We start from the raw sequence: 27,238 nt of genomic DNA, 5'->3' as shown, positions 1-27,238 counted from the left end.
TTCCCATTGCAGCCTGGGATGTTTTCAGACTAAACAAGTCCCTGTAAACTGAAACTCAGCCATCACTTATGGAAGTGCCCTGTGTAGCATGGCTAATAAATAAAAAGTTAAGAAAAATATAAGGACAACCTTTCCTCTATTAACAAAAGACTCTTCAAAGCTACTCTTTTGCTCTGGGCTTTTACAATAATAAGCTGAAAAAATACATTAGAGAGCAGACTCCTTTCTAGCCACTTCATATTTCATTTTGCCTCTCACTTGTCTATTTATTTTCACGTCTTTCCTGATTACTTCTCAATTGTAGAAAGACAACATTAGGCACAATGAGTTTTAAATATACTCCCTGGCCAAAATAACTCCAAGGGCTGTCTGAAATTTCAAACAGCTCACTAGTAAGTCTGGAATAAATGCAAAGGGAGAGATCCTTGGATCACTTAAAGCAGAACAAACTGGACTGGTGAGTGTTTTCAGTGCTCCACCAATGTAGTTATTTGTTTTCTCCATGAGCACAGTACCACAAAACCAAGATTAGTGTGACTTTGTGTTCAGTCATGTTTATATGAAGATGAAGAATAGTATTTGGTAAAGTACAAGAGATATTCCACCTCCAAACCCGCTCTTTCACTGTTGGAGCTGTCCAGAAGACTCTGATGGGACAAGAAACCATCTTTGAACTACCTAAAATAAGCACACCCGAGTACAACAACTATGAGCAAAACCAACCCTCAAAGATTCTTCAAACCGTCTTGCAATCTTATGAAGTTATGGATGAAAGTGTCATTAGGATCACAGATCTTCTCCAAGTCATTTTCAATCCTGGCAGTTTCTCTGGACATACTCTAACATGGGAGTTTTGTCCTAGTATACATATAAAAGCCTAAACTGTAGATACACTATGATTTAAAAAAAAAAAATAAAGTCTCTTCTGACGTTTTTTTCCCTAAGTTTCAATGTAGCCATGGTGTTTTAGGACTATGACTACACATTTTATTTTCTTGTCAGAGGTGTTTGAAACCAGTCTCCTTCTGTCCCTCTCCTCATGTTTTTTCCAGAGATTAGAATTTATTATTTTTTTTTTAGGCTCTTGTGTTTGCTCATCTCTTTTGGGAAAAATTCTCAATTTCTGTGCTTTGTAAGGTGTTTTTTTCTGTGTCCTCTTTGCTCAGGAGCAAACAGCTGTGGTCTGCAGGGTGAGTGCACCAGGTACATGTGGGAGTACCTGGATCCAGTGGCTTAGCCATCAGAGCTACAAAAGTGAAATACAGAATTTGATTTTTTTCAGGGTCTTCTCAAAATTTTATTTGTAGCCTGTTTAACCTTGGTAGGGATAGGGGAAATTTCTTTCTTATTTTTTATTACCATGGTAATGGCTTCATGTCCCATCTTTCTTTCTTTCTTTCCCATTGTTCGTAACTGGAGGAGATGGTTACTTTAGAGGTATGTACAGAGCTATCATTTCCCACTTGTTTCAGAACAGGAACGCTGACTGGCCTGACTGTTCTGCAATCCTTATTAGTGACATGAGTAGTATTTGGGCTCATTTTACCTAACTTTAGTGGCATTTTGTGCTACGGTTTATTTGTAAGGTGGTATTAGGTCAAAGCTTGTGCTCAATGATCTTGGAGGTCTTTTCCAACCCTAATGATTCTGCAAATCTGTGATTCTAAATACAGGCCTTCAATCCAAACTGTCTGTCTCGGTTTCCCATATAACCAGTAGAGGCTGACACCTCCAGATGTGATACAATCCATCCAAAGAAAAGCAGGAATGAATGACCCTCTAAAAATCTCTCCTCTCTCTCCCTAATGATTATTGTCTAGATGAACAGCTCAGACTAGACAATTAGCTTAGACTAGATGCTTAACATTTAGGCAGCTAGAATTAATGTGATGAATCCCATTCTACGTGCTCAGATAATGACTGTAGCCTTTGTACTCAAATTTTACTTCTTCAATATGTTTTTGTAGGTGTTCAGACTCTGCACGGTGCTTTCAGATTTATTTCGGCTTCCAAGGCTTAAAATACTTGCCTCCCATTACTTTTCATTGTCATAAATATGTCATGGCATAATATAGCTGTCTGTACCCATAATGAAATCCTTCTGCTTTCAGATTCAAATCCATAGCCCATACAGGACTAATATTGCTGAAAATCACCCTCATAATGTCACAGGGACTCTTGTGCTTGGGAACCTCTCAGTCACAAGCTCTAGGACTGCACCTTCAGCCAAGGCAGGCAAGAAGGCAGGAAGAAAGGCAGGCAGGAAGGAAGAAAAAAAAGAGAAAGAAAAAGAAAGAGAGAAAGAGAGAAAGAAAAAAAGAAAGACAGAAAGAAAGAAAGGAAAAAAGAAAGAAAGGAAGGAAGGAAGGAAGAAAAGAAAGAAAGAAAGAAAGAAAGAAAGAAAGAAAGGAAAAAAGAAAGAAAGGAAGGAAGGAAGGAAGAAAAGAAAGAAAGAAAGAAAGAAAGAAAGAAAGAAAGAAAGAAAGAAAGAAAGAAAGAAAGAAAGAAAGAAAAAGACTCCAAAGTGATATCTCTAATTACAATGCTACCAAAAGAAATTAAAATAACCTGCTAAAAAAAAATCTTCACTTGTGTTAGACCCATCCTGTTCTAATCAGTTGGTTTCAAGCCCTTACTACTTGCATATATACGTATATATTATTAGAAAGATGTTTTTCTACTTTCCAGCCTGTGTCTCCCTGGTAAAAATATTAATATATTTTTTTGGTTCTCTCTGCACTGGTCATGGGAAAATAACCTTCCTTCCTAATAATTTCTATAAAACTTCTATAAACTAATTATACCCTTTAAGACACTAACTGAAATGTAAACTAATTATACCCTTTAAGATACTAACTGAAATGTCTGTGGTCTTTCTGGGCTGAAATTAGGATATATGAATATATTTTTTTAAAATGGTATTGCTGGGGAAAAAAGTTTTTTTGATAATAATGTTTTACAGAGAAGTTACTTAGTAAAATTTAGCTATTTAGTCAAAATATTTTATTTGTTAATGAATAAAAAAGGGGAAAAATAGGAAAAATAATTGGTTCTATTCTGTCCTCTCTTTCACTTATTTCTTATAAAAATCATTGTCATTTAAAAGCTTAATTCCAACCCATATATTTCCAAAATCTGCAGGTATTTGGCATTTTCCTTCTAACCCACTTCTAATGGAAAATCGTTCAGTCTCTTGGTGAGTCTGTTCCCAGGGCCAAAAAGCTGTTCTCATTGGGAAATTATAATAATAATAATAATAATATTAATAGCAGTAAAGTGAAGTTCCCTCCAAATTTTATTTTAGGCCGTTCGTTTTATCCCCTCACTTTATTTTTGCAGAAGAAAAAGATGATTTGTCTTTGCAGTGACTGCAGGCCAAGGAGGGAAAGAGAAGCTGAGAACCTCCCCATCCATAACAAAACCTGGCAGCGATGGTCTGAATAGAGTTCAAGTTTATTTGACTAATTCTTTCACCACTTGTCAGAGAACATACTTTTGTTCGTGGTAACAAAACAAGCTCTTTCCTCCCCCTTTTCTCCAGCGAGTAGCACGAGCACTTGCGTGGAGCACACATTACCACTAACCCTTATGATGTTTGCTGTCAAACTCATTTATTTATGCAACTGCTGTGGAAAGGCCTGGGGCCCATAAGCAACCCTGAAAGATTTCAGAGCCCTGGTGTGGGGTCATGAAAGGGAAAGTGAGGGGGAGGGCGAAGCCTCCACTGGTTATGAGAAAGGAACTGACACAGGAAATGGTCACATATGGCACAGATTTATTGTGTCCGGGACTTCCCATTCAAAACTCATTATATCCGCAGCTCAGAGCAGTGCATGGCACGGCCACGTTCATTTTTAGGTCTGGCATGTGACAAAATTGTTGTTCTGCTTTCAAGTGGTGGTGGCAGTTTTATCATTCCTAGGCCAGAGAGGTGGTGACTGGAATCATAAAAACTCTGCCTTTTACTACCCCCCACCTTTGTGTTGAGCCACAGATACCAGTTTGACTGCAGTCAATGAGGTTGCTGGTCAGGAGGAGAGAAAAATCCTTCTGGGCTTTAAATACACCAAAAGGAAACCAGGATTATCTTAAAGGGAAAGAAAATGAGAAAAGCTTTGGTAGTGACATGAGAAATAAGATGATGCTTACAGAAAAGCTTGTTTTGTCAAAGGTGAAATAATTCAGTCCAAAAGATGTTTTTCTTTGTATTTTTCTCTTTTAATCATCTTTCCTGGGAGACAGGATCCCTCTCACACCCAGCAGTTGGCTCTTTGGATGATGGGTAATGACTACAAGAGGTTTGTGGGAATAGTTTGTTTGTCTTACCTGCTTCATGAGAGCATCTAACAAGGGACCTGGGTCCTATTTTGCTAACTGCTGTATAAAATGCCATTATTTCCACCTCTTAGCTGTCTATTGATGGCCCTCAGGAAAGCTATGAAGACCCAGATTCTCTCTCCCATATGAAGGTTCACTCCATCCTGTTCCAGGCCACACTTCTGACTGCTTTACAGTAGAGTTTAAGGTTATGACTCTTGCACTGTCCTTCACTCAGGGTTGCAATTTAAGGGTGTTTAATTTGTGGCACTTTTAAGGCAGAGATTAATTATGCTGTTTAATACTTTCAGTCTCCATGTACAATATAATGTCAGGTAACACTTCTTTTGTTACCACACTGGATTTCTTCCTGAAATAAGCATTATGGGGACCTTTGTGTTGTCAGGATGGCTAAAATGACTGAAGTCCCTCAGTCATTAATGATAATGCAGACAAAAATCCTCCCTAAGTGTGTCTTTCTGATTAAGTTTAATAAAATTATAAACAAGCTGCTCCAGGCCAGTGCCGATGGCAGCAGGAATGAGACTCTTCTGAGTCAAGCAGCACAAGGATAGGAACACTGAAGATTCCCAGTCACTCCTGTTGCATCTAGAGAATAGTTTCAAGCCCAGTTTGTTCCCAGGCAAACCAGCAGTATCCAAGATAACTCCTGGGCACTTTCCAGAAATTGGCACAAGTCAGGGGCCAGTTCAAAAGGGCAGTTTGGAGGTGGCCACTGCCTTTTGGAGGGTCAGTGACTTTAATACCATGGGAGTACCACGGCAGCTGGCCTCAGGGACAAGGATCTGGGCTTGGCACTGGTTATTTTATAAGTTTTGATGGATAAAATGCTCCAGAATCTCAGTTCCAGACGAGTCTTCTGTACACAGACAACCAAGGTATTACCAGGTGTGGAACCTTGTAGTGGCAGCAGGGCATTTGAGAAGATCTGGGGCATTCTAAGGAACATCTCTTAATAAAACCTGGTCTTGTCAACCTCACCAAAGGGCACCTCCAGATTTATTGGCCCACCTTCTTTGAGAGGACTCAAGATATATTCTCCTGGCTAGACTATTCTCTTCCCCAATTTTTGCAGTTTCTTGAGACAGGTTTGACATTTTCTATCAACTGCAAAGACCAAAAATGATCTCTCTGACTCAAGAGGTTCCTGATCTGTAAAACTCTGAAAGCTTGAGCAGCATTTTGGGGGAACACTGTTATACACATGCTTTGTTCCCATACTCTTTTTTGATCCCTGTTGGAGAGCATCCTGGCCTCAGAGAGTTTCTGGTCTCTCTTCTTAAGACTTTACTTGTCACTCGTACTTTAAGGTCAGGAATGAGTTATTAGTATAGTCACTGGGAATTGGAAAAGTACAATTTTTTTGTTCATGACTTGGAGGGATATACTGTCACCTGTAACATTATGTACCGTACTTCTTAGGCATGGGGGAGCTCTGAAGGGTTGGTGCAAACATAAAAAATATAACTGTATGAAAGAGGCAAATAACACTTGATTTTACAGTGAATAAATAGTTGTAATATGTGTGGTCATGTCAAAGCATGAAAACAATGATTGCAAGACAAATATTTCATGTACTACATCTGCTTTTCTTTGGATTTGTGTGTGAAAGGGAAGGGTGAATGCAGATCCTGGGATGTGTAATAAGAGAGAGTTTTACTACAGACCTTCCTTCAATGGAAGCACTAATAACTGTCTTTTCTCTGCTTGGGCACCTACTTTTACAAACCTTGCAGGAACATATTATCTTTGAGTCCACAAAAGTGACTGAAATTGGCCAGGGGGCTCAAAGTTTTTTTAATAGAGGAACGATAAACAGGAGAGCATAAAACCTCACAGAGTGTGATAAGACTCATTTCCTTCCAAAATACTTTTCTTTAAAAGAAAGAATTAACAGCCTAAAGCAAACACTCTATTTTTATTTACATGGTCCCTGCTATGAGCACGTAGTTATGTGTGTGTATGTTGTCATAGTTTAACCCCAGCAAAGGGCTTCTCAGCTTGTTCACTCTCTCCTGGTGGGATGGGGAGAGAATTGGAAGGGTAACAGGGAGAAAACTTGTGGGTTGAGGTAAAGACAGAGTCTTTATGGATAAAGTCACAGTCATATAAACTAGCAAAGCAGAATAAGGAATTCTTTCACCACTTCCCAAGGTCAGGCAGCTGCTCAGCCATCCCCAGCAAAGCTGGGTTCCATCCCATGTAACAGGGACTTTGGAAGACAAACTCCATCACTGTGAATGTGTCTCCCTTTCTTCATCTTCCCCCAGCTTTATATGTTGAGCATGAAGTGATATTGTCTGGGATATCCCCATTGTCCCCTGGGATCAGCTGTCCCTGCTGTGTCCTCTCCCAGCTTCCTGTGCACCCCCAGCCCACTCACCGGTGGGGTGTGATGAGGAGCAGAAAAACCTTTGTCTCTGTTTAAGCACTGATCAGCAGTAATGAAAACATCTCTGTGTTATTAACACGGTTTTCAGCACAAATCCAAAACACAGCCCCATAACAGTAATTATGAAGAAAATTAACCCTTCCTGAGCCAAAACCAGCACATATGTACCCAAATGCACAAGAAGCACTGAGCCACCGTGCCTCCCTATGCATGTGTTCCCAACATACATCTTGTGAGAAACCAGCCACAAGTGTTACTTGACATTGCATAACTATGTGTTTATCCCCCGTGGAATGCCGACAAATTCAATGGAGGGATATCCCTAATTTACAGTTGGTGGGATTTCTAAAAACCATGGGAGATGCCTTATCTCAGCATCCACCGAAGTTGATAGGTTTGTTTTCACTTACTACATAAAGATTTACTAAATCAGTGCCGGCAGAGCCATCGCTTACAAGGTATGAGTGTGTAGGCATGATGACCTTGTGACAGGGATTACACAGGAAAATCAAAACCAAAATTATTTACAGAGGACATCTGAAGTCAAGAAACATTGAAAACTTTTCCTATAACTAAAAATCACAACTGACCTCAGAATAATTTACCTTTTCTGATTTCTGAGGTGCTATTGCTGGACCCTTTTTTTTTTTTTTTTTTTATTTCCCATTTGAATGTCAGAAGGTCAAAAGGAACAGTTAATGCTGATGAATATTTCCCCCTCAGCAAAGATATGTGCTGGCCAGCCCAAGGCCAAGGAATTGCAATTTCTAAACAGTGTCCCATTTATCTCTCCCCTCTACCTTCCTCCCCTGCTCGCTTTTATATTTTTTGTAGCTATAATTGTAGTCAAATTAGAAATAACTGAGGAACAAATCCAGTCAGAGGGAAAGAAAATTGAGAGAGATTTATTTTATTTTGATAAAAACCTGACACCCCCTTTTGTTTTTGTCAAAAAAATACTATTTTTCCTTGTACCATGAATTGTGAAATCTATCACAAAATGGGTAAAAATTATTGAAGCAAATGGTGGTGCTAACCTGAAGGGGAAAATCATTAATGTTGATGTATTTCATTCAATTTTAAATGTAGAATTTGTTTTATTTTATTTATTTGGTGTTGGGGAAGTAGGGAAAAGGCAGGAGACTTGCAAAGGACTCTATGTGCCTTTAAGTCAAAACATCTATTTTGAAAAATGCTCTTCCCTACTTCCACCCTTCTCCATTTTTCTAAATAAAGAATATGAGATGGTGATGGTGGTGGTGGGTTTTTTTCCTGAGCAAAGAGGACCCCTCGGCACATTTTTCTTTTCAAATGTGAAATGAGGTGGAAAATCCTCATTTCACGACAGGAAGGACAAATATTGACACAAAGTTAATATTTGTCAGGAGCCCTAGAAGCAACCTGAGTGCTAAAGTCTCATCTAGATATAGATGTTGGTGCGTCTATGTGTGTGTGGAGATGGATATAAATAAATAATAAATTTGGCTTGATGATGGGGGGAACCTGCAGAAAGCAAAGTCTGAGGAATTAGCTGTAGAGGGTGAATACACACATTTTTCAAGTATCATTTCTCTCTCCTTCTTGCGTGGAGCAGGACACACAGATGGAACACGTGCCCATGTGTGCACTCAAAACACTCATGCCCTTGTCCTCTGCCTGGGTACATGAAGATCCCAGTGCAATGTTCAACCTCATCCATGCACACATTGCTACAGATATGAACATCTTCTCCATCTTTCCTGCCCATTTGTGCTTGATTATTTTCCCCCCATTTTGTCCCCCCTTTCACACACACATGTGTGTGCAAACCCAGGTACAAATAGAACCTGTTTAATCTGATTTCCCCCATAGCAGGGGGGATGCTTCTGGAATTTATCACTGTTATTGTTCATTGCCAATGTAAATAGCACATGTCAGCTCAATATTCAGTGGTCACTCAGTATTTATTAAGTCCTGTCCACTCTGGCCTTTTTTAGAGGAGAGCCCCAGGGCAGATTAGCTGCTGGCCCTGACACGCCTTGTCACTTATCTACTCCCATTGATTATGGGAGTCAGCTGTGGCCAGGACTCACTTTTTTCCCTCTCCTCTCAGACCCCTCTTACAAGCACCCCTGCTTGGATTTTCATGAGGAAATAATCAGATTAGGGCTTCAGTGGCGAGTTCATATGGAGTTCTCTTTCTCCAATGTGCTACTAACTGAATAAACGTGTTTTGTGGTAAATTGTAAATGACATTATGATTACTAAGGCCAGCATGGGTTTCATTTAAAAGTGATCGAAATTGCAGGCTGCAGAAATTGTGACTGGCAGATAAGGCCATTTGGAAGGGGACAAGCAACGAGGCGTGTGCGTGCACGGGCGTGAGTGTGCGTGTGCAGGAAAATGAGCCAACCCCCTCTGCAAGCCAGGCAGGGCAAAGGAAAGTCCTGGGAAGTCACAAAATAGCAAATCCTATTTGTAGACATGAAAGGGGGGAGATAGGGTGTTTCCAGGAGAGCAGAGGATGGGATCTGTCAGGCTCTGTGGGTTGGCTGCCGGCACATCCTCCCAGTGCTCCAGGACAAAGCCGAATGTCTCCCAGCTCAGCATTTCCACTTCTGCTTCTGAATGGAGTTGCTTCTCTCTCTCCCTCTGCCCCCAGCAAACACCGATAGCAAAATACTTGCACTGAGAAAGCAAAAAAACTCAAACAAACAAACACAGGGAAAGGAAAGAAAAGGAAGCAAAATCCTAAGCCGGTGTCTAAAAATAGGGGCTTTTGCAGAGATCCTCTCCCATGGAACATCCTCCCTGAACAGAGATCGACATTTATGTAATTTTATTGCTCCCCTTGGTGATGTGCAGAGTGACAGCTTGTTCTGGGAAATGCTCCCAGACCATGGTCTGCACATGAGGATTCCCCCTGAAATAGATAATAGGTGCCTGCAAGATCCAGGCATTGAGATGTAACTGAAGGCAGAGCCCAGAATAATTTAATAGAATCATAGAATGGTTTGGATTGGAAGGGTCCCTAAAGATCATCTGTTTTCACCCTCCCTGCCAGGTTGCTCAGAGCTCCATCCAACTTTTCTCATCGTTCGTTTCTTTTTCCAGGAGTCTGCTATTTTTCTCTAGCAGAAAATTTCACATAATGTGTCCTTGATAAGGGGAAAGTCCTTTTATTCATCCAAAAGTTTGTGACTCCCAAGGATGTTTCTGTCCCTTGTGTTCGATCTGATTTGGATACGTCCCTGAAGGTGCTAAATGAGGAGCACAGAATTAGTTGAGACATTGGCCACACTTCACCCAACATGTTTGTGAGCTCAGCTAAGGAAGGGGCAGGCTAGGTGAGGGAAGGATGATTCTAGCTGGCTACAGCAGCAAATTCCTCCTTTGATTTTATTTTGAAGAGAGGAAGGAAAAACAGAAACACACTTCTTTTCCTAAGAAGCTCCAGGCAGAAATGTTTATGTTTTTGGTGCCCGTATCTGAACTCTTACTTTTATTCTCTCTTTATAATCAGTGATGATCTCACTGTTACAGCCTGAGGCACAATTTCTCTCATCTTAAAGCAGAGACCTATATTTGGTCAAATGGAGTACACTGTAAATTTATAGCAGTTTTCAGTACCTAGAGGGGCTGCAAGAGAGCTGGAGAGGGACTTCAGTCAAGGGTATGGAGTGACAGGACAAGGAGGAATGGCTTTCCACAGGCAGAGGGAAGGGTTACTTGGGATATTGGGAAGAAATTCTTCCCTGTGAGGGTGGGGAGGCCCTGGCACAGGTTGCCCAGAGAAGCTGTGGCTGCCCCATCCCTGGAAGTGTCCAAGGTCAGGTTGGGTGGGGCTTGGAGCAACCTGGTCTAGTGGAAGGTGTCCCTGCCCATGGTAGAGCGGTTGGAACAAGATGAGCTTTAAGGGCCCTTCAACCCAAACCATTCTGTGATTCTATCTTTCTAACTCAGAAGACTGTGTGGATTATGTCTCTTCTGTACAGAGCCTTCCATGAAAGGATCCTCTTGACTTGTCTCCACAGACACTTGGAAGGGGATTTAGTGGCAAATTCTGACATATGTGTAAGGATTTTGACTTCTTTTACATTCAGTGAAAGAATAAAGTGTTATCTAAAGGGGCTTTTGCAGTCCCATCAGCCGTGTGTTATATCTACAGATGTTGCAGCTACCAAAAGAAGTCCAGGTGACACCATGCACTTGTGTTCAAGTACAGGTTCTACCTCTGGTCAATAAAAAAAAGTTATAGGATAGTAAAGTGTAATCCGTATGACTAAACAGAAGTATTTTAGGGTGAACTTCATGTTTTTAAACTACTTTGTCAGTATTGATGGCTGGGGAGTTGGGTGTGCTTCAGTTACCACAAGTGTGTGTTTAGTGTATTTTCTGCTGCTGTGGGGTGTCCCACCAGCCCTGCAGCTGCCATCCTTGCAGGGCAGAAATCTTCTGTGGACCCTGTGTCTCATGTCTCAGGTCCCTCAGGGCATCCCATGCAAATGTAGATGCCTGCCCGTGGGCAAATGGTTTAAACTTCAGATCTCCACTGACTGCAGTGGGAGTTTAGGCACTTGGAACACACGTAAGAATCTTCACTATTTGTAGGTATCTGAATTTGGTGTTTTCTTCTATCTCTAAAACTTGATGAGGTCATCACTGGAGGAGATTAGCGATGTTCTGGTCCTTTCTAGGTTTTTTTTGTTTTGGTTTGGTTTTGTTTCGTTTTAGCTTTTGTTTCTTTATTTGTTTTGTTTGATCTGGTTTTTTGTTAGGGTTTGGTTTGGGTTGGGTTTTTTATTTTGGTGTTTTTTTTATTGTTTTTGTTTATTTGTTTGTTTGTTTAATGCAATCCCTGTGAGTGGGATGAGATGGCTTCATGGAGAGTTAAATTACCTTCCCAAAGAATTGCAGTCAAGCCCTGATTTGCTGTCCTGTACAGACTTAGAACGAGGAGAATGTATAAGACACAAGGACATAAGGGTGTAGTGCTGGATCAGATCCAAGAACAGTCTAGCTGCCTGCTTTTTCAGTGGTGGCCAAAATTTGTTATCTAAAGAATGAGGTAAGTATATGTGATGCTTTTCTGTCTGTTAGGAGTCTTCAACAACTTTCAAATCAAAACAGTAGATCTGGTTTCTAACTATTTAATATCCCTTAGTGTCCAGGATTCTCTTAAAATAATGTAAAATTTTAGCACTGACAAAAGTCATTTTGAGATCTGAATGGGAAAATAAGCAGCTATAAAACAAAAGGTTGAGGTGATGTCCAAACTAATTTTTTTCCCCTAAATTCCCTTTATTCTCTTCCAGGAATTTACAGAGATGACAGTAAGTGCATCTTCAAGCCCTCAGTACAAGGCTACTTCTGCAAACAGACAGATTATGCACTTGTCATCCTAGAAAATCTGGACTCCAGTGTGGACAGCCAGAGACTGTTCCCAGTGGTAACAGTGACTGGCAGCTTTATGGACACCTTCAGTGACATGGCTTCACACACTTGGTGTTACCCCTCAGAGCATCGTTCTACTCTATTTTCTGTGCTGCCATCCCCCGAACTCACCACGGTTTGCTTCCCAGACCTCCCACCTCTGGCTTTCAGACTCGTCCTCCTCAGTGGCCAAAACACAACCAGGCTGCCCATGGCCATATTCTACAGTGAACCGCTCAGCCTTCGTGTTTTCATTCAAGGCAAATATATCTCTCCAAACCCATCTTCTTTTTCACTGAATGAAGGGGCAGGAGCCAATTACTTCAGCTTTGAGGACAATCTTCTCTATGTTCTCCTCCATGAGACTGAACCAGTAGAAATAGTTGCTGGCCTTTCCCTTTTTGTGGCTTTCACTGTAACTGAGGCTGTTGGAGAAGAAGATGAGGCAACTCTAATACGTCGATTGGCTGATTTCTTGAAGGTTGACCATGACCAAGTCAGAGTAGTCCATCATGTGCCGGGAGGTGAAAGCATGTTGAAGGTAATCTCAGCCAATGCCAGCAAAAAGAAGTACCACTGCCCCAACATGGCCTTTTGCACAGCCTTGCATAGCAGATACAGCTCACAGGAAGTGGGGAGGCAACCAGTGAGCACCCGAGCTCTGCAGCCACCTGATACAGCTGGTCCATCAAGGGTGCTAATCATTGAACTTGGTGATCCACCGGGTCATCCAAGAAGTGAGTTGACAAGTGACAGATTAAAGAGTTTGGCAGGAACAATTATCAACACTCATCAAACTGGAGACCTTCAGAGAAGCCTTGGCTTACCAGTTGAGACCTTAATGGTGACTCAGGCTGGCTTGCTGTCCCCAGCAGAAGGTAACAGGAGGTAAGTGTCAGGTACATCATCGTCAGATACTGATTTAAGTGTAGTGAGGCAATTTATCCACTTGATCTGCTCATTAAACAAGTCCCCTGTTGGCTGAAATATGACTAACCATGTTGAAACACATGAAGTTTCCATGACCTTCCCAGAGAAGCTGTGGTTGCCCCATCCCTGGAAGTGTCCAAGGCCAGGTTGGACAGGGCTTGGAGCAACCTGGGACAGTGGAAGGTGTCCCTGCCCACGGCAAGAGATTTGAAATGACATGATCTTTAAGATCCCTTCCAACCCAAACCATTGAATTATTCTCTGGTTCTCTGAAGACAGAGCTATGCCCAAGTACTAGCTGGACTCCTGTGTGTGAACTACCATGTTATTCTTTTGGTGCTCATGAATCTTTGTAGTGCAGAGACATCCATGAGGCTTTTAACTAGGAACAAAATTTCTGTGAGTCTACCTTGAAACTGTAAAGTATCTGGTAAAGTGAATTTTTTGAGAGAAATTCAGACCATCACAGCTCCTAAATTCTAAACAATTAAATCTATAAATATTTACAAACTGATGTTGCATCAGAGATGTGTTATTAAAGATGAGTTGTAGCCTTATCTAATTTGTAGGTCTAAACCTTTATCCCTGTACTTTTACAATTTAAGGCCAGAAAAGTCTGTTTACTCTCATATTTCAATCCTACATGATACAGGCCACTGCTATTCACTTTAATACTACAGTGCTGAACTTTCTTTTTGGCTAAAATTACAGAAAACCATCTGGTCTAGAAGCTACAAGAGCTGGACACATCTAATACTACCTGAACATGTGCCTAGATGTTAGATGCTATCCTTGCTCTTGCTGTCACAAGTACTCACCCACTTTCCCTTGGGAGCCTCTCTTTCTCCAGCTTCCCATGAGAGCTTCTTGTTCTTTCCTTCACTTTTACATCAACGAGTTTCTGGGCATTGACTCTTCCTCCTCCTCCTCCAGATACCTCGAGAGTAATCAAATCACTTCACTGACTGCTTTGAAAAAAATTGAAAGGTTTGAGTTCTCGTGAGTGTTTCCTTCTCTCTCTTTGTTTTCTGAATCCTTTTGGAAATATGCATAAAAGAAAGTTCACAGTTTTCCTTCATGATGGATTCCCCCATGTTGGACACTTTTGAGATTTAGCTGGACAGGATGCTGGGCCACCTTGTCTAGACCATACTTTTGCCAAGAAAGGTGGGGCCAGAAGATCCTTGAGATGCCTTCCAATCTGGTATTCTATGATATCAGCACCATACACAAAAGTTCTATTAAATCCCAATTTTACTGGCACAATTCAATGATCCCATTTGCCCATTTTCCCCACAGAAATAGGAGAGCTCGTGGTCTTCTGTTTGCTCACTGTATTCTCTATTTCCTTTTCAGTTCTAGATTTCCAGAACCTGATTCATTCAGTTTGCTTGCCCAGATCCTACATCCCACATGCTTAATGTGCCCATGTTCGAGTTTCCTCTCCATAATTTATCAGCCCACAAATCCTTCCATGCATTTTATCAACAGTGGCTTTATATTTGTATCTTGATGCAAATACAACAACAGACCTGCAGCTGATTTTGACAAAACAACACAGGACACTCCTTTGCTTTACAATAATTTCTCCTTTGAGCTCTACCAGTTACCAAGTTCTCGATCAGTTTTGTACATTCTAATTTTTAATTGATATTCTATACTAAGACTCGCTTTTGGAAGGTCATTCCTCTTTTCCACAGCGAGAAACAACCCTTTCTCTCCCTCCTTCCTGTTCCCATCTTACTCTTTTCAGCCTCTTGCAGCCACTATTTGCACAGCCCAGATGGGAGCCCCTGTCTGCAGAGGAGGCTGTGAGGAGCGGGGTTGGGATGGGATCAGACAGCAGAGTATTTCAGCCTCAGATCCTGAATCTGTATTAAAAGCATATGGATAATATGAAAAAGGTAATATCCCATCTGTTTTTAATAGGGGACGTGGGATTTGATGTTTGGCAACCTCATTGTGTACTCTCTTGATATTGCATAATGTTATTTTTTGATGTTGTGCACTACTGAGCCTTACCCAAGTATAAGCCTATTCCATCTATGCAAGAAAGAAATTGGATCTGTCTAAGACTTATTCTCTCTAATTAATCCCATATCCTCTGCCATTTACTGCTGACCCCTGTACCATCCTGATGTCTGCCAGCGATACAAACTACTATTCACATGCTTAACTTTTCTACTCGACACTGTGTGGCTTGTGGTAGAGAGTCACTCACAGTGAGGACACCAGCCTGTGACTGTAGGAATCTTTATTTTGCTTTATTGTTTTGGTTCTGGTTTGTTGCTGTCAAGTGTGGGGATTTTTTTGTTGTTGTTGGTTTTAGTTTTGTGCTTTTGGTTTCGTTTGGTTTGTTTTTTTCTGAGGGTTTTTATTGTGGTGTTGTATTAAGCCCAGTGAGAAAATATTGTTTGCAAGATCAAATCTTAAATCAGGGCCAAATTCTGAAGACACACAGGATTTTTGATTAGCAGAACTAACATCACTGTTGTTAGTGGGGGTGTTTGTGCTACGCTGTAGGACAGCAGAAAAGTGACATAGGAGGTTTTGCAGTGGGTGGTGAGGCTCTGGCACAGATTGCTTGGAGAGGCAGTGGCTGCCTCACCCTAGAAGTGTCCAAGGCCAGGTTGGACAGAGCTTGGAGAAACCTGGGATAGCAGAAGGTGTCCCTGCCCATGGCATGGGGTCGGAAATAGATGATCTTTCCATGATTCTATTATTTATACCATTCCATCACATGGTCCCAAAAGATCACCTAAAGGAGGGAAGAACCCCCCTCTGTGTGCCATCAAAGAAATCTCAAGGCTGCCTTTTTTCAGGCACAAATGACATCTCCATGCTGGGACTGCTCTTCCAGCTGGGGTTTGTCTCCCTGTCTGTGCATGCTTTGGGAAAAATTCCAAGCAGCAAGGATCAGGAGAGGTCCCTAGGAAGAAGCTTGTTTTACTGCGGGGACAAGAGGAGTGCTAACTTGAAACCATAGATTCCCTGTCCCAGTTAGGGGAAGACTTGGGATATATAATGAAGAGAACACCCAGATCACCAGGTCACGGACCAGCTCAGTTCTCATCCACCCTCAGCTGCTCAGGCTCCTTTGCAGTGTTATTTATTGCTCCCCATCAGTCATAGCTTTTCTGGAATTACTCATGGCTGACATTTCTGATGCAATAAAGCCACAGATAACTTGTGAAATGAAATCAGGGTTTTCCTGTTGGGACATGTACTATCCCTACTGTCTATCTGTCTCTCTTTTGGTTGGCATGGACAAGGATAATGGGGTTGGGATTACAAGTCAGGATAAGTATTCCAGTGTATTTTTCTGCTTTCATGCCTGAGTTGTGCAGAACTCAATTGGGCTGTCAGATATACAGGACTGCACTCCTCCCTGGCCCATTTCCCTGTGTTTTCAGACTAGTGACTCCTCTGGCATCATTCTCTCTCTACCTGAAACAAAGTTGCAGTGAGGTGGGGTCTCTTCTCCCAGCTAATAAGTGATAGGACAAGAGGAAACAGCCTCAAGTGGAGCCAGGAGAGGTTTAGATTAGATATTAGGGAAAATTTCTTCATTGAAGGGATGTTCAGGCACTGGAGTGGGCTGCCCAGGGCAGTGGTGGAATCACCATCCCTGGAAGTGTTCAAAAGGCACGTGAATGTGACACTTGGGGAAACAGTTTAGTGGTGAGCAGGGTGGTGCCAGGTTATTGGTTGGACTCAGTGATCTTAGAGCTATTTCCCAACCTTAAGGATTCTGTGATTCTGTAAGACAACAATAAAAAAAAAATCTTTGATCTGCACAGACTGGATGTTCATCTTTGCAGCCCAGGAGAGTGAGGCTGAAGGGAGCCTTGGAATCCCCGCTGTGGCCGGGTATCTAGTCAGTAAGTGAGTATATCACATTGCCAAGCTTTTAAAAAAATTACATGTCTGTTATGATTTGAAGAGCTTTTTTACCTGGTTTTAATTTAAATCCTTTGTTAGGGTCACTTCAAGAACGGCTCATTAATTTGTCAAGAGAAGACAGAGGTGATTGCTGTGACTGCTATAGTTGTGCACAGCTGGAGAGTCAGAGATGTCTATCACATAGTTTATCTTCCTGTGAATGTCTCTGTGTAATATATACTGTGATGTATTTAGAGACAGAAATCTCTGTTTTGAAAATTTTTCTAATATCAATATAAATATGAAAGTGAAAGAACAAAAAAGTACAACAGTGGATGTATTGTGTGTTTGTGCAAGTGCCTTTTTACAAAATAAGAAATATTATTCTAGACATCTTCCAGAAGCCATTTAGTCCATATCCCCATACTAGAGCAGGGTACTTTACTCCATCTTGATGGACTTCTAAGCTGCTACAAACTACTTCTTTGTTAAGAGTTAAGTTTGGGGTAGCCTCTGAAAAACTGTGTGTGTGCAGGAAATAATGGTGTTTGAGACTCACAGCAAGGAGTAAAAGGGAAGCAAATCATCAAAGAACTGCTCATTCCAACAGCAATGCTCATGCAGAGCACTAAATGAGATATTACCATTAATTCTCTGTGTCACGTGGCACATACACAGGCAGACAGGGCTAAAGGTTCAAATGAGATGAATTCTGACAGACACAGAGTGCTTGGATTTGGTAACCTTTGTGCAGGTTTCAGGCAGGCTGGGGTGTGGAATTCCACAAGGTTTTACAAAAGGGACATGACAACTTCTTTCTGTGTAGGGATCCAACTTTTCCTCCAATGAGCAGGCAAAGGCAGGATGCTAAAAATCCTGATGTCAGAGCTGCAGCTATTGCAGCACTTGAGGTTCTATCAAGGTTTTATCTGCCACATACCCCTAAAGTGAAGATGTGGAAAAGATGATACTCAGGATCTTAAACTAACCTTAAAATCTCCTTTAAATCAAACTTAGTTCATTTTAGGTCAGATGTTCATAGGGACAGTGTAAAGGGCATATTCTTGTGGAGAATGTGCCACCCTCACTGTTGATGTGAAAACAGGAAAAACTCAGCTCAAGTAGATACAGGAAAGAACATTTAAGACAATCATGGAAACTGAGTTTATTTTAAGATAAAAGGATTAAAATCATAGAACCCTGTAGTAAAGAACCTGTTTAACTTGTCAAAGCAAATCTAGGGAGATATTGTCCTGTCTGTGAAGATATATTGGAAGAGTAAATACTGAAGAGGAATCTCCAGACACTGATGGACAATGACAGCACAGGAAAAAATGGATATGAATTATCAAGAGGTAAATTTGCATTTAAAAAGAGAAGTAGGTTCCTCCTCAGATAATAAACTGGAAGAATCTTGCAACAGAACTGGAAAAAGACCATTTCATGTTTCTCATTCAATAACATTTTCATGATTTTGTTTTTTCCCTGACCACATGGCCAAAGCTATATTCTGAATTTTATTTATTTGTTTATTAGTAGTTTGGGGATAGTTAAGGTGGCCAATACCTCATTTAACAGTCTAGTAAAATAGTGTAAAAGGGTATATGAATAACCTTGAGGATTTCTAATCAAAAGAGTAGGATTCTGTATTGGCCTTCTTATAGGAGAAACAGATAAGAAATTTCATGAGAATAAAGTGAAAGCTAATAGATGCAAAAGGGGTGTTATAGGAGTATAAAGGGAGTATAGGAGTATAGGAGTATAAAACTGTGTAATCATGTTGCACTTTAGGAATCAGGATGAATTTCATTATTTTGATCTCAATTTGCAATTCTTTTTGTACTGGGAAACTGAGTAGTTGTGACATGGTTCAAAAGCAGTGGTTGGTCATCGTGAGCTCAGAGACTTAGACTCATCTTATCTCCCTGAAGATGGTGACAATAGTCATGGAAAGAGTTCAGAAGGAGTCATTGTGGGTCCCAGAAGTGGAATTTTTTCATCACACAGCCTTTTGCTAAATTTTTGCTTCTGGTGGACCTGACACTGGACATCAAAGATGAATTGTCAATGTCAGGAGCGGTCATATGAGGGACGATGATGCTACATAAGTTCTTTAACTATATAGACACCTTTGAATTTCAAGAATCAGGCTATTAGAAGTCCTATCCACCATGTAACTGTGGTGAAAACCATAGCTTGCTCTGACAATGGCTTTCCAAAATTCAGCTGGATCTGTTTTCCCTCTTAGCAATGAGTGGGACCTGCAGTACAAGTGATGATTTACACGACACAGGCACAACAGCAGAGAGGAGCTGCCAGCAAGGGACCAATCCTTTTCCCACTCCACCTTATTTAACATGTGTGTGCTGTCACCTCCATCAGCAGAGCTCGTCTGCTGTGACATTTGAGTGAGTGACGTCCGTGTCAGCTCCCGGGTCAGGCTGCTTTGCTGTTCCATCATGCTCTTGGCCACTGCTGTGTGTCGAGCGGGAAAGGGAGAAAAATTCTTCCACATGCTTTGCAAAGCAGGAATCTGGTGAGCAAAGGGTTAAATGGCTTGGGGTGCTGGGTCTTTGTGGGGAAGTGTGCATGTGCATATGTGTATACAAGTGTACATATATATATATGCACACACATACAGAGGCACCTTGGTTTGGCTGTAGGACCTTGTGCCCGCAGGCCACAGTCACATTATCATCTGGAAATTGGATAACGACAGCACAATGACAAATCCAGGTTGCTTGCAATAAGGTGCTAATCCCTTTGCTTTAATATCGGAGCAGCGTGTAATGATGTTTGGACATCACTCCAGTTTACTGACGACCCCACTGGGGCCGGCAATAGAAGCCTACAACTGTCTAACAAGCCATCAGGTGACCGCCGTCGTCAAAGCAACGGGGGATGCAATCTAATCTTCCCTCCATCCCTTCCAGCTCCCAATAAGGACCAGATTATAGAAGTGGCCCATCAATGCTTGGTAACTCGAATCAATTAACGTTAATTCGCGCAATGCTATGATGTATTGTGATCACTTTCATTTCAGAGAAGGGGGAAGAAATTGCTATAATTCACCTAAAATGAGGTTGTCTATGGTGCTGAGGTATTAATTGGGTGTCCATATTAAATGGAAAAGGAGCACGGTAGTGAAGGAAAAGTGGATGAGTGACTCTCTTGGCTGCTATTGACCTATCAGAAGAAGACAGTGCCCTTTTCCTTTGCTTTTATCTATTACAGTTTTCCCTATTGCGTGTCAAGTTGATGTATTATAAAAAATTCATTTGGTGACCTTCCACCCCCCTAGCAGATTAAACAATTTCACTGGGATGGCATCATTAACAGGGCCTTGCATTTAATGATGATTTCTCTAAAAGGCCACGGAGATTCGATTTTAAGCTAACAGATTTATTGCACTATTATAACATATCGTAAAAAACTGTACCACCTACGGTCTGGTTTTAGGATAGAAACTGTTTAAGAGTTTATGTGGAGCTTAAAGTGGTATTACCTTGGGATACACGGCAGTGGCAAAGCTCTGACCTCCGGCAGGATGCTGTTTACATTTAATAAAAGACCTTTCTCCCACAGTAAACTTGGGGACTGTGTTATGGAGGAGGCCTGGCTTAGCTCTTCACCACTGGCTTTGTAAAGAGGAGTATTTCCACTCATCTACAGCAATTAATGAAAGTCACTAATGAATCTGGGGAATGTTTCTCTCCCATCTGAGGCATCCGCTCTGTCCCCCTCCTTCTAAAGGTTTCTGATGATCCCACATCCAGACCCTTCACCAGCTTTGTTGCCCTAAAGAAGGGTCTAGAGGGGAAGTCATACAAGGAAAGGCTGAGGTCATTTGGTTTGCTCAGCCTGGAGAAGACGAGACTGAGGAGACACCTCGTTGTGGTCTGTAGCTTCCTCACAAGGGGAAGTGGAGGGGTAGGCACTGATCTCTTCTCTCTGATGACCAGCAACAGGACCCAAAGGAATGGCATGAAAATGTGTTGGGGGGTGTTTAGGTTAGATGTCAGGGAAGGGTTCTTCACCCAGAGGATGGCTGGACACTGGAACAGGTTCCCCAGGGGACTGGTCACAGCACCAAGCCCGCCAAAGCTCAAGAAGAATTTGAACAATGCTCTCAAGGCACATGTTGTGATTCTTGGGCCTGTTCTGTGCAGGGCTAGGAGCTGGACTCTGATTCTGTTTAATTTCTTTCTATCATATGGGAAAATATGGGCATTGGTGGAAATAAAAGTCATCCTTCAAATTATCTTTTTTGCTTAAAATAGGAATGACCTCAGACTACTCACTGTCTTCTGGATGCTCATGTTTCTTTCCCTGTCTATTAATCAACGATAAGATCTGCAGGGGGAGACAAAGCTCCAACAGTGCAGCTGAGAGTGCAAAGGTACCTGGTGCCTGGCTTATTTCATCATCACATGACATCAGAACCCACTCTCACCCAAAGATGGCAACAGTTCTCACAGTCCTTCCAAGGAATTTGTACCTATTTTGCTTTCCATGAGTCCTCATCTTGGATATCCCCTGTCCTTGCTGCAGCATCTTCTTTCTTGTAGCCTGTCTTGAATTCACCAGTGATCTCGAGTTTTTCAAAAACAAAGAAAAATCTTTCTTTTTCTGGGTCATGATTCATTTTGACATATTATTTATTGCATGAATTCTTCCCAATTTCCTTCCCCTTACAAGGATATACTGATTTTGCAGTGCAAGCATTGCAGAATACCCAGAAAACTGTTCAATTAGTTTCAATGTCTATATTTAATAGGAAATAAAATATGCCAGGGAGTGTTCTTTGGCACCAAGGACTGCTGACATATTTCAAGGTGGCCTCATCCAAACTGCCAAGTGAGAGAGTTCTTTGTCTGTATTAGCTCCCATCTCATTTGGGAGTTGTCCCGGATTTTGTGATTGGATTTAGACCAGAGTTTGTGACAGAGTGACAGTTTAATGGTAGAGGTAATCATGGGTCAGTGCCAAGGTGTGGTTTTTGGTGTTATTTAGTTTTCTAGTAGTCATGTATCCATCAACTTTAATGGACCCTTGACCCAGGCTCTCAGCCCAATGTCTTTCCCCTTGAAGCCAATTGATAATAGTAGCTATTATTATTATTATTATTATCATCATCATCATCATTATCATTACTATTATTGTTGTTGTCATTATTACGATGACATGATATTATGATATGAGATTAGATATTAGGAAGAAATTATTCCCTGTGAGGGTGGGGAGGCCCTGGCACAGGTTGCCCAGAGAAGCTGTGGCTGCCCCATCCCTGGAAGTGTCCAAGGTCAGGTTGGATGGGGCTTGGAGCAAGCTGGGATAGAGGAAGATGTTCCTGACCATGGCAGAGGGGTTGGAACTACATGCTCTTTAAGATCCCTTCCAACTCAAATCATTCTCTGATTTTATGATTATAGTTATTATTGTAATTATAACAAAAATGACAAGTTCTCCTTGATTTCAGGGGCACTTCATTTCTTCTGCCCCGAATCTCTCCACCAAGTTTCTCAATCAAGCTTTAATCCTGCAGCAGACCCTTGATTTTCCATGCCCTCTAACTCCTATGCTGTTGAAGGACAGGCACTTGCTCTCCTGTGGAGTCTCAGCATGTTCAGCAGCCACATGTTGGCATTGATGGTGATGGGATCTGGGATCCCTGGTATCCCTGCTGACTAAGGTATCACCAGCAGCCTGCTGTGCCCACATTTAGAAGAGCTGCAAGGCACTGAGCATCAAAGATGCTCTCTGTCAGCAGGGAATTGCAAAACAACCTACTCCTGCCCAGCAGGAGACTCCAGGGTAGTGACAAACATCATGCCCTCCATGCCCGCAGGAGGAAGGCAGGTCTTTGCTCCTGTCTTTGCCAGGCTATAGGCACGTTTGTCCTTCCCCACCCCCCTGTGGCAAAGCTATGCCAGGAAAAAGCCTATTTTCCTTCCAGCACAAATCCCCAGGGGAGCAGCAGGCTGCTCCTTTCTCCTCTTCCATACTGACATCACTTGCAGGGATATAACTTGCTGTGTGCAGGGTTGAATCCTAAGGCAGGGGTTCCCTTACTGCACGAGTCAGATTGGACCATGTGGGATATAAACACCACATTCCCTGCTGTGTTAACCAGGTTCAAATTACCTGCAAGCAGGCATTCACTTTTAAGCTTCAGTTTTTAGGCATCCATATCTAGTTTTGCTTTTTTTTTGTTTTCTTTGCCATTACTTTTCCCAAAAAGTGATAGAATAAGGAGGGACAGTTTTAAGCTAAAAGAGGAGAGATTTAGATAAGATGATAAGAAGAAATTCTTTACTGTGAGGGTGACACAGTGTGCCCAAAGAAGCTGTGGCTGCCCCACCCCTGGAATTATTGAGGGCCAGGTTGGATCAACCTGGTCTAGTGGAAGGTGTCCCTGCCGATGACAGCAGGGGTGGAATGAGATGATCTTTAATGCCCCTTCCAATCCAAACCATTCTATGATTCTGTGATTCTACTCACCCCAGGGAGTGGGAACTGCTTCCTAAATCCACATTTTGCAGCAGCCTTCCTTTATGTGCAAGGTAAGCACAGTTTCACCATGTAGGGCCTGGGACGTGGAGTCAGGGCATTTTTTCTGTTTGTTTTCAGTTTTACAGAAACTGAGGAGAGAAATAAAATTATTTGGGGCTTACAGAAACCATAACAAGACTCACCTAAACTCGTCTGGGCACAACTGGAGCCAGGGAGCTCACAGAAAATGAGGAAAACAGGGATGACTTGGTGTGTTGTTCCTGCAGTGAGTTTTGGTCACAGAGTTGAATGCACATTTTTGGAGGAAGGTGGATAAGAACATCTTATTATTGATGCCCTTGATACGAATTTCAGATCTAGCATTGCCTTTCAGACTTTTCCACTGACACAAAAAATAAAAGAAAAAGAACCAAGATAAGAACTGAATCTTTAGTCCTTGAGCTACCTCTTGAACCTGTACATATCCTTAAAACCTCAGTTGATCTTTCCAGCATCTGTGGTTCAGACCAGGATTTCCCATCAGCTGCAGTATCAACCGCTTCTGGTTTGTAATGCAGAGTAATACCCTGAAAAAAATCCACAACCAACACTCAACCTAAAAAAAATCAGTTAAAAACAAAGGAAACTTATGCTCCATGTATCTTATATTTGTAAACACCTTTAAGCAAACACTAGAGAGCAATGAATAGCTTTTCTTCTTTTATTTCAAGACAATACCAAAGCTCCAGCCACTTCACTGCAATTGCAGATTAGAGCATTTTATATATATATAAATTATATATATATATGAGATTCTAAATGATACAAAGCACTGGGAGAGGGAATGAGATGATGCAGGCTCAGAATAAAGTGTTGATTCTTTATTCAAATGCAAAATCACTCTCCTGGGATGCTCTAATTTAAATTTCAGGCTTGGGAAAACCAGTGTCTTTCAAGGGGGGTGCCTGTAACTGCTTTATTTCAGTCTGCAGACTTTGCAGATGATGAAGGTGATGGCAGGATAAAGATATGCAGAAAAGCCCCTCATGTGTAGAGGAACCAAAACTCTGTTCTTAGAGGAACTCAGAGGTTTTAACTGGAAATCTTTCCCTTGGACAGGAAACATAAATTATTTTGTTCATTTCTCGCTTCTTCATCTGTAAGATGAGGATTAAAACCGAAGGATATTTTATTACTTTGGTGCTGCTTTCTGCTTGGAAAGGTTGTCTGTATTGTATTTCATATATACTCTTCTCACCCAAGGAATCAAAGTGCAATGATAAGGTAAATTAGTAGGTGTTTGATATAGTGCTCCTTCCTATACATAACAGAATATTGACACCTGTATTACCAAGTTAAGAAGTCACAAGAAGAGAAGATAAAGTGTCGTTCCTAGGCAAGATGGGAATAAGGTCTGGTACTAAAGATGAGTGTTTTCATAACATTAATTTTCTGATTTTTTTTTTTTTTTTACATTCTTTTGCATGTGAAAGAAACACGAGCAGACAACACTCAGAAACATGTCTGTATGTGAGACCCTACAAGATCTCTGTTCAGGTGCAACCCTCAGATGGAGAAATTGAGAAGCAACTTCCTGTACAGCCAAAAATCATTTTCCTGGACAGAAAGGTAGGATGTCCCCCTCTGTGGATGGATACTTCTACTAATTCTGTACTATTTTAACATTTGACATTTTTGACATGGAGCCTGGCTTTGCTCAGTGGTGCCAAGAAAGAGGACAAGAGGCCACGGGCAGAAACTGCTACCCAGGAAGTTTCAGCTGAACACGAGGAACAACTTCTTTACTGTACAGTGACCGAGCACTGAACAGATTGTCCAGAGAGGGTGTGGAGTCTCCCTCATTGGAGATATTCCAGAATCATCTGGACACAGCCTGGTGCCATGTGCTCTGGGATGACCTTGCTTGAGCAGGGAGGATGGATCAGATGACCCACTGTGGTCCCTTCCAACCTGACCCATTCTGTAAAGAGTTATGGTGAACTTTGAAACATGTGACATGTAGCTGCAAACTGCCCTCCAAGTGGTGATTAAAAATTATTACAGTTGTTAAACCTATCAAAACTTTCTTTCCTCTTGCTGAGGAGACAAAACCTTAATTCTTCTGTTTTGTTCTTCCTCCCAGGGTCAAAGAGTTGACAAATTGGGGCCTCCTTCGGAACCCTGGGTTGTATCAGCTCACCTCAAGGGCTCCTCTGAGGCTGTGCTGAAAGGTTTGGATGTGTTTCCTTATATCAGGGGTTATGGTAAAGCAGATGTGCAGAATGGTGGGAATAAATTTGGTTCTCCCTGAGAAATACTGAATTTGAAAACTAGTCTTGGGGTTGGAAGCAGAAGGTTGCAGTGGGAGTTTGGTGAACTGCCCAGTCATATGCTGCAGAAAAAGAAAGAAAAGCTTATACAAAGTATTTTTGTGCTTTGGTAGCTTAAAGGAAGTACATCCAGTAGTTTGTCTTGAAAAGGCATATCTGTGATCAAAAAGGCAAGAATGAAGAATTACAAATGCTAACACTTGATTTTCAGTTTATGTTATTTAGGACAATTTCTTTACAGTCCATGACAACCTGTTTATCCCAGCAAGGGATCTGGCCAAGCACAGGCAGAAACAATTGCCTATTGTTTTCCATTAGCATATTTTAATGTGAAGATGTGGGTTTTTTTCAGAACAATCTAAATGTTTCCCTTCTGGTCCTCATTTATTGAAAGACCTGAACTCAGGATTAACTCTAAACATGTGAGCATTTCCCTTGAGGTTATATGAACATGCTTAGATATAGAACCTTGTTTAAGCAGAATGCTAAACCAAAATCTGGGGAAAATCATATGCTGGTAAACTAGAAAATGGAAATTATATTGATTATAACACATCCTAATTTTCATTGTTAAAATATTTAAATATAGACAAGAAACACACAAAATGAGAAGTGAGGTTTCCTATTGCAAATAAAGCATTTTGTCCACAGAAAGCCCATTTGCGTGCTAATTTTAACTTGAAAAGTTCACATTTGGAGAAGATAAGTGGTGTTCACGCTGTAGATCAGAACTTCTCACCCTTTCAATCCCTGTTTCTTTTAATCAGAAATTATTCCTGTCCCATCATAGCTACAGGTTTACAGGTTAAAAAACAAAATCCTTTGGTCTTTTCTGCTGCTTTTCATGCCTTTTTCAGGGCGTGTTCCTAAACTTCTTAGATCTGGAAGAGATACAGGTTATTGGTTCAGCTACTGGCTGACAGCGGGAAGAAGAGAGAAAGGGAGGAAGAAGGGAAGGGAGGAAGAAAGGAAGGAAGGGTAAAAGGACAGAAGGGAGGAAGGAAGGAAAGAAGGAGGAAAGGAAGGAAGGAAAAACAAGTAGAAGAACACAAAAGGTAGAAAAGAAAGAGAAGAAAGAGAGGAAGAAAGAAAACAAAGAGAGAAAGAGAGAGAGAAAGAGAAAGAGAGAATGAAAGAAAGAAAGAGGGAGAAAGAAAGAAAGAAAAAAGAAAAGAAATGAAAAATAAAAAGTGAGAAAGTGAAAAAGATGGGAAAAAAGAGAAAGTCACTGAAGAGAAGTGCACTTCACATTCTTTAAAAGATATATGCATCAAATTAATAGTCAATAAACTCCAGCAAGGAAAGAGCTGCACAGTACAGATGTTCTGCATGTAATAGTTTGCTGCAGTTTTTCCTTTGACAAACGTCCTTATTGCTCCCGTCTTTCGAGGCACATGAAAGTGGCATTTAATGGAAATGGGTCCCGTCTCACACACTGAGGCTGCTGCATCTGACAGCAGCC

The 27,238-nt window shown here is 41.4% G+C and overlaps 1 protein-coding gene across 7 annotated transcripts in view; it reads left to right on the top strand.

Moving 5' to 3' along the window:
- Positions 1 to 27,238, top strand: part of PKHD1 (PKHD1 ciliary IPT domain containing fibrocystin/polyductin) — a 258,573-nt gene that overhangs the window by 218,089 nt on the left and 13,246 nt on the right. For 6 of the 7 annotated variants that reach the window (XM_032683659.1, XM_032683658.1, XM_032683661.1 and 3 more), the window contains 3 exons: positions 12,025 to 13,030; positions 24,940 to 25,075; positions 25,590 to 25,677. In XM_032683659.1, coding sequence (XP_032539550.1) covers positions 12,025 to 13,030; positions 24,940 to 25,075; positions 25,590 to 25,677 — 1,230 coding nt within the window. Of the gene's footprint in view, positions 1 to 12,024; positions 13,031 to 24,939; positions 25,076 to 25,589; positions 25,678 to 27,238 lie in introns of those variants that run through there. The other variant, XR_004356231.1, reaches the window with a different exon arrangement.

The sequence above is a fragment of the Chiroxiphia lanceolata genome, chromosome 3 (genome assembly GCF_009829145.1).
Source record: "Chiroxiphia lanceolata isolate bChiLan1 chromosome 3, bChiLan1.pri, whole genome shotgun sequence".
NCBI lineage: Eukaryota > Metazoa > Chordata > Aves > Passeriformes > Pipridae > Chiroxiphia > Chiroxiphia lanceolata.
This window is presented reverse-complemented; position numbering and strand designations above follow the sequence as displayed.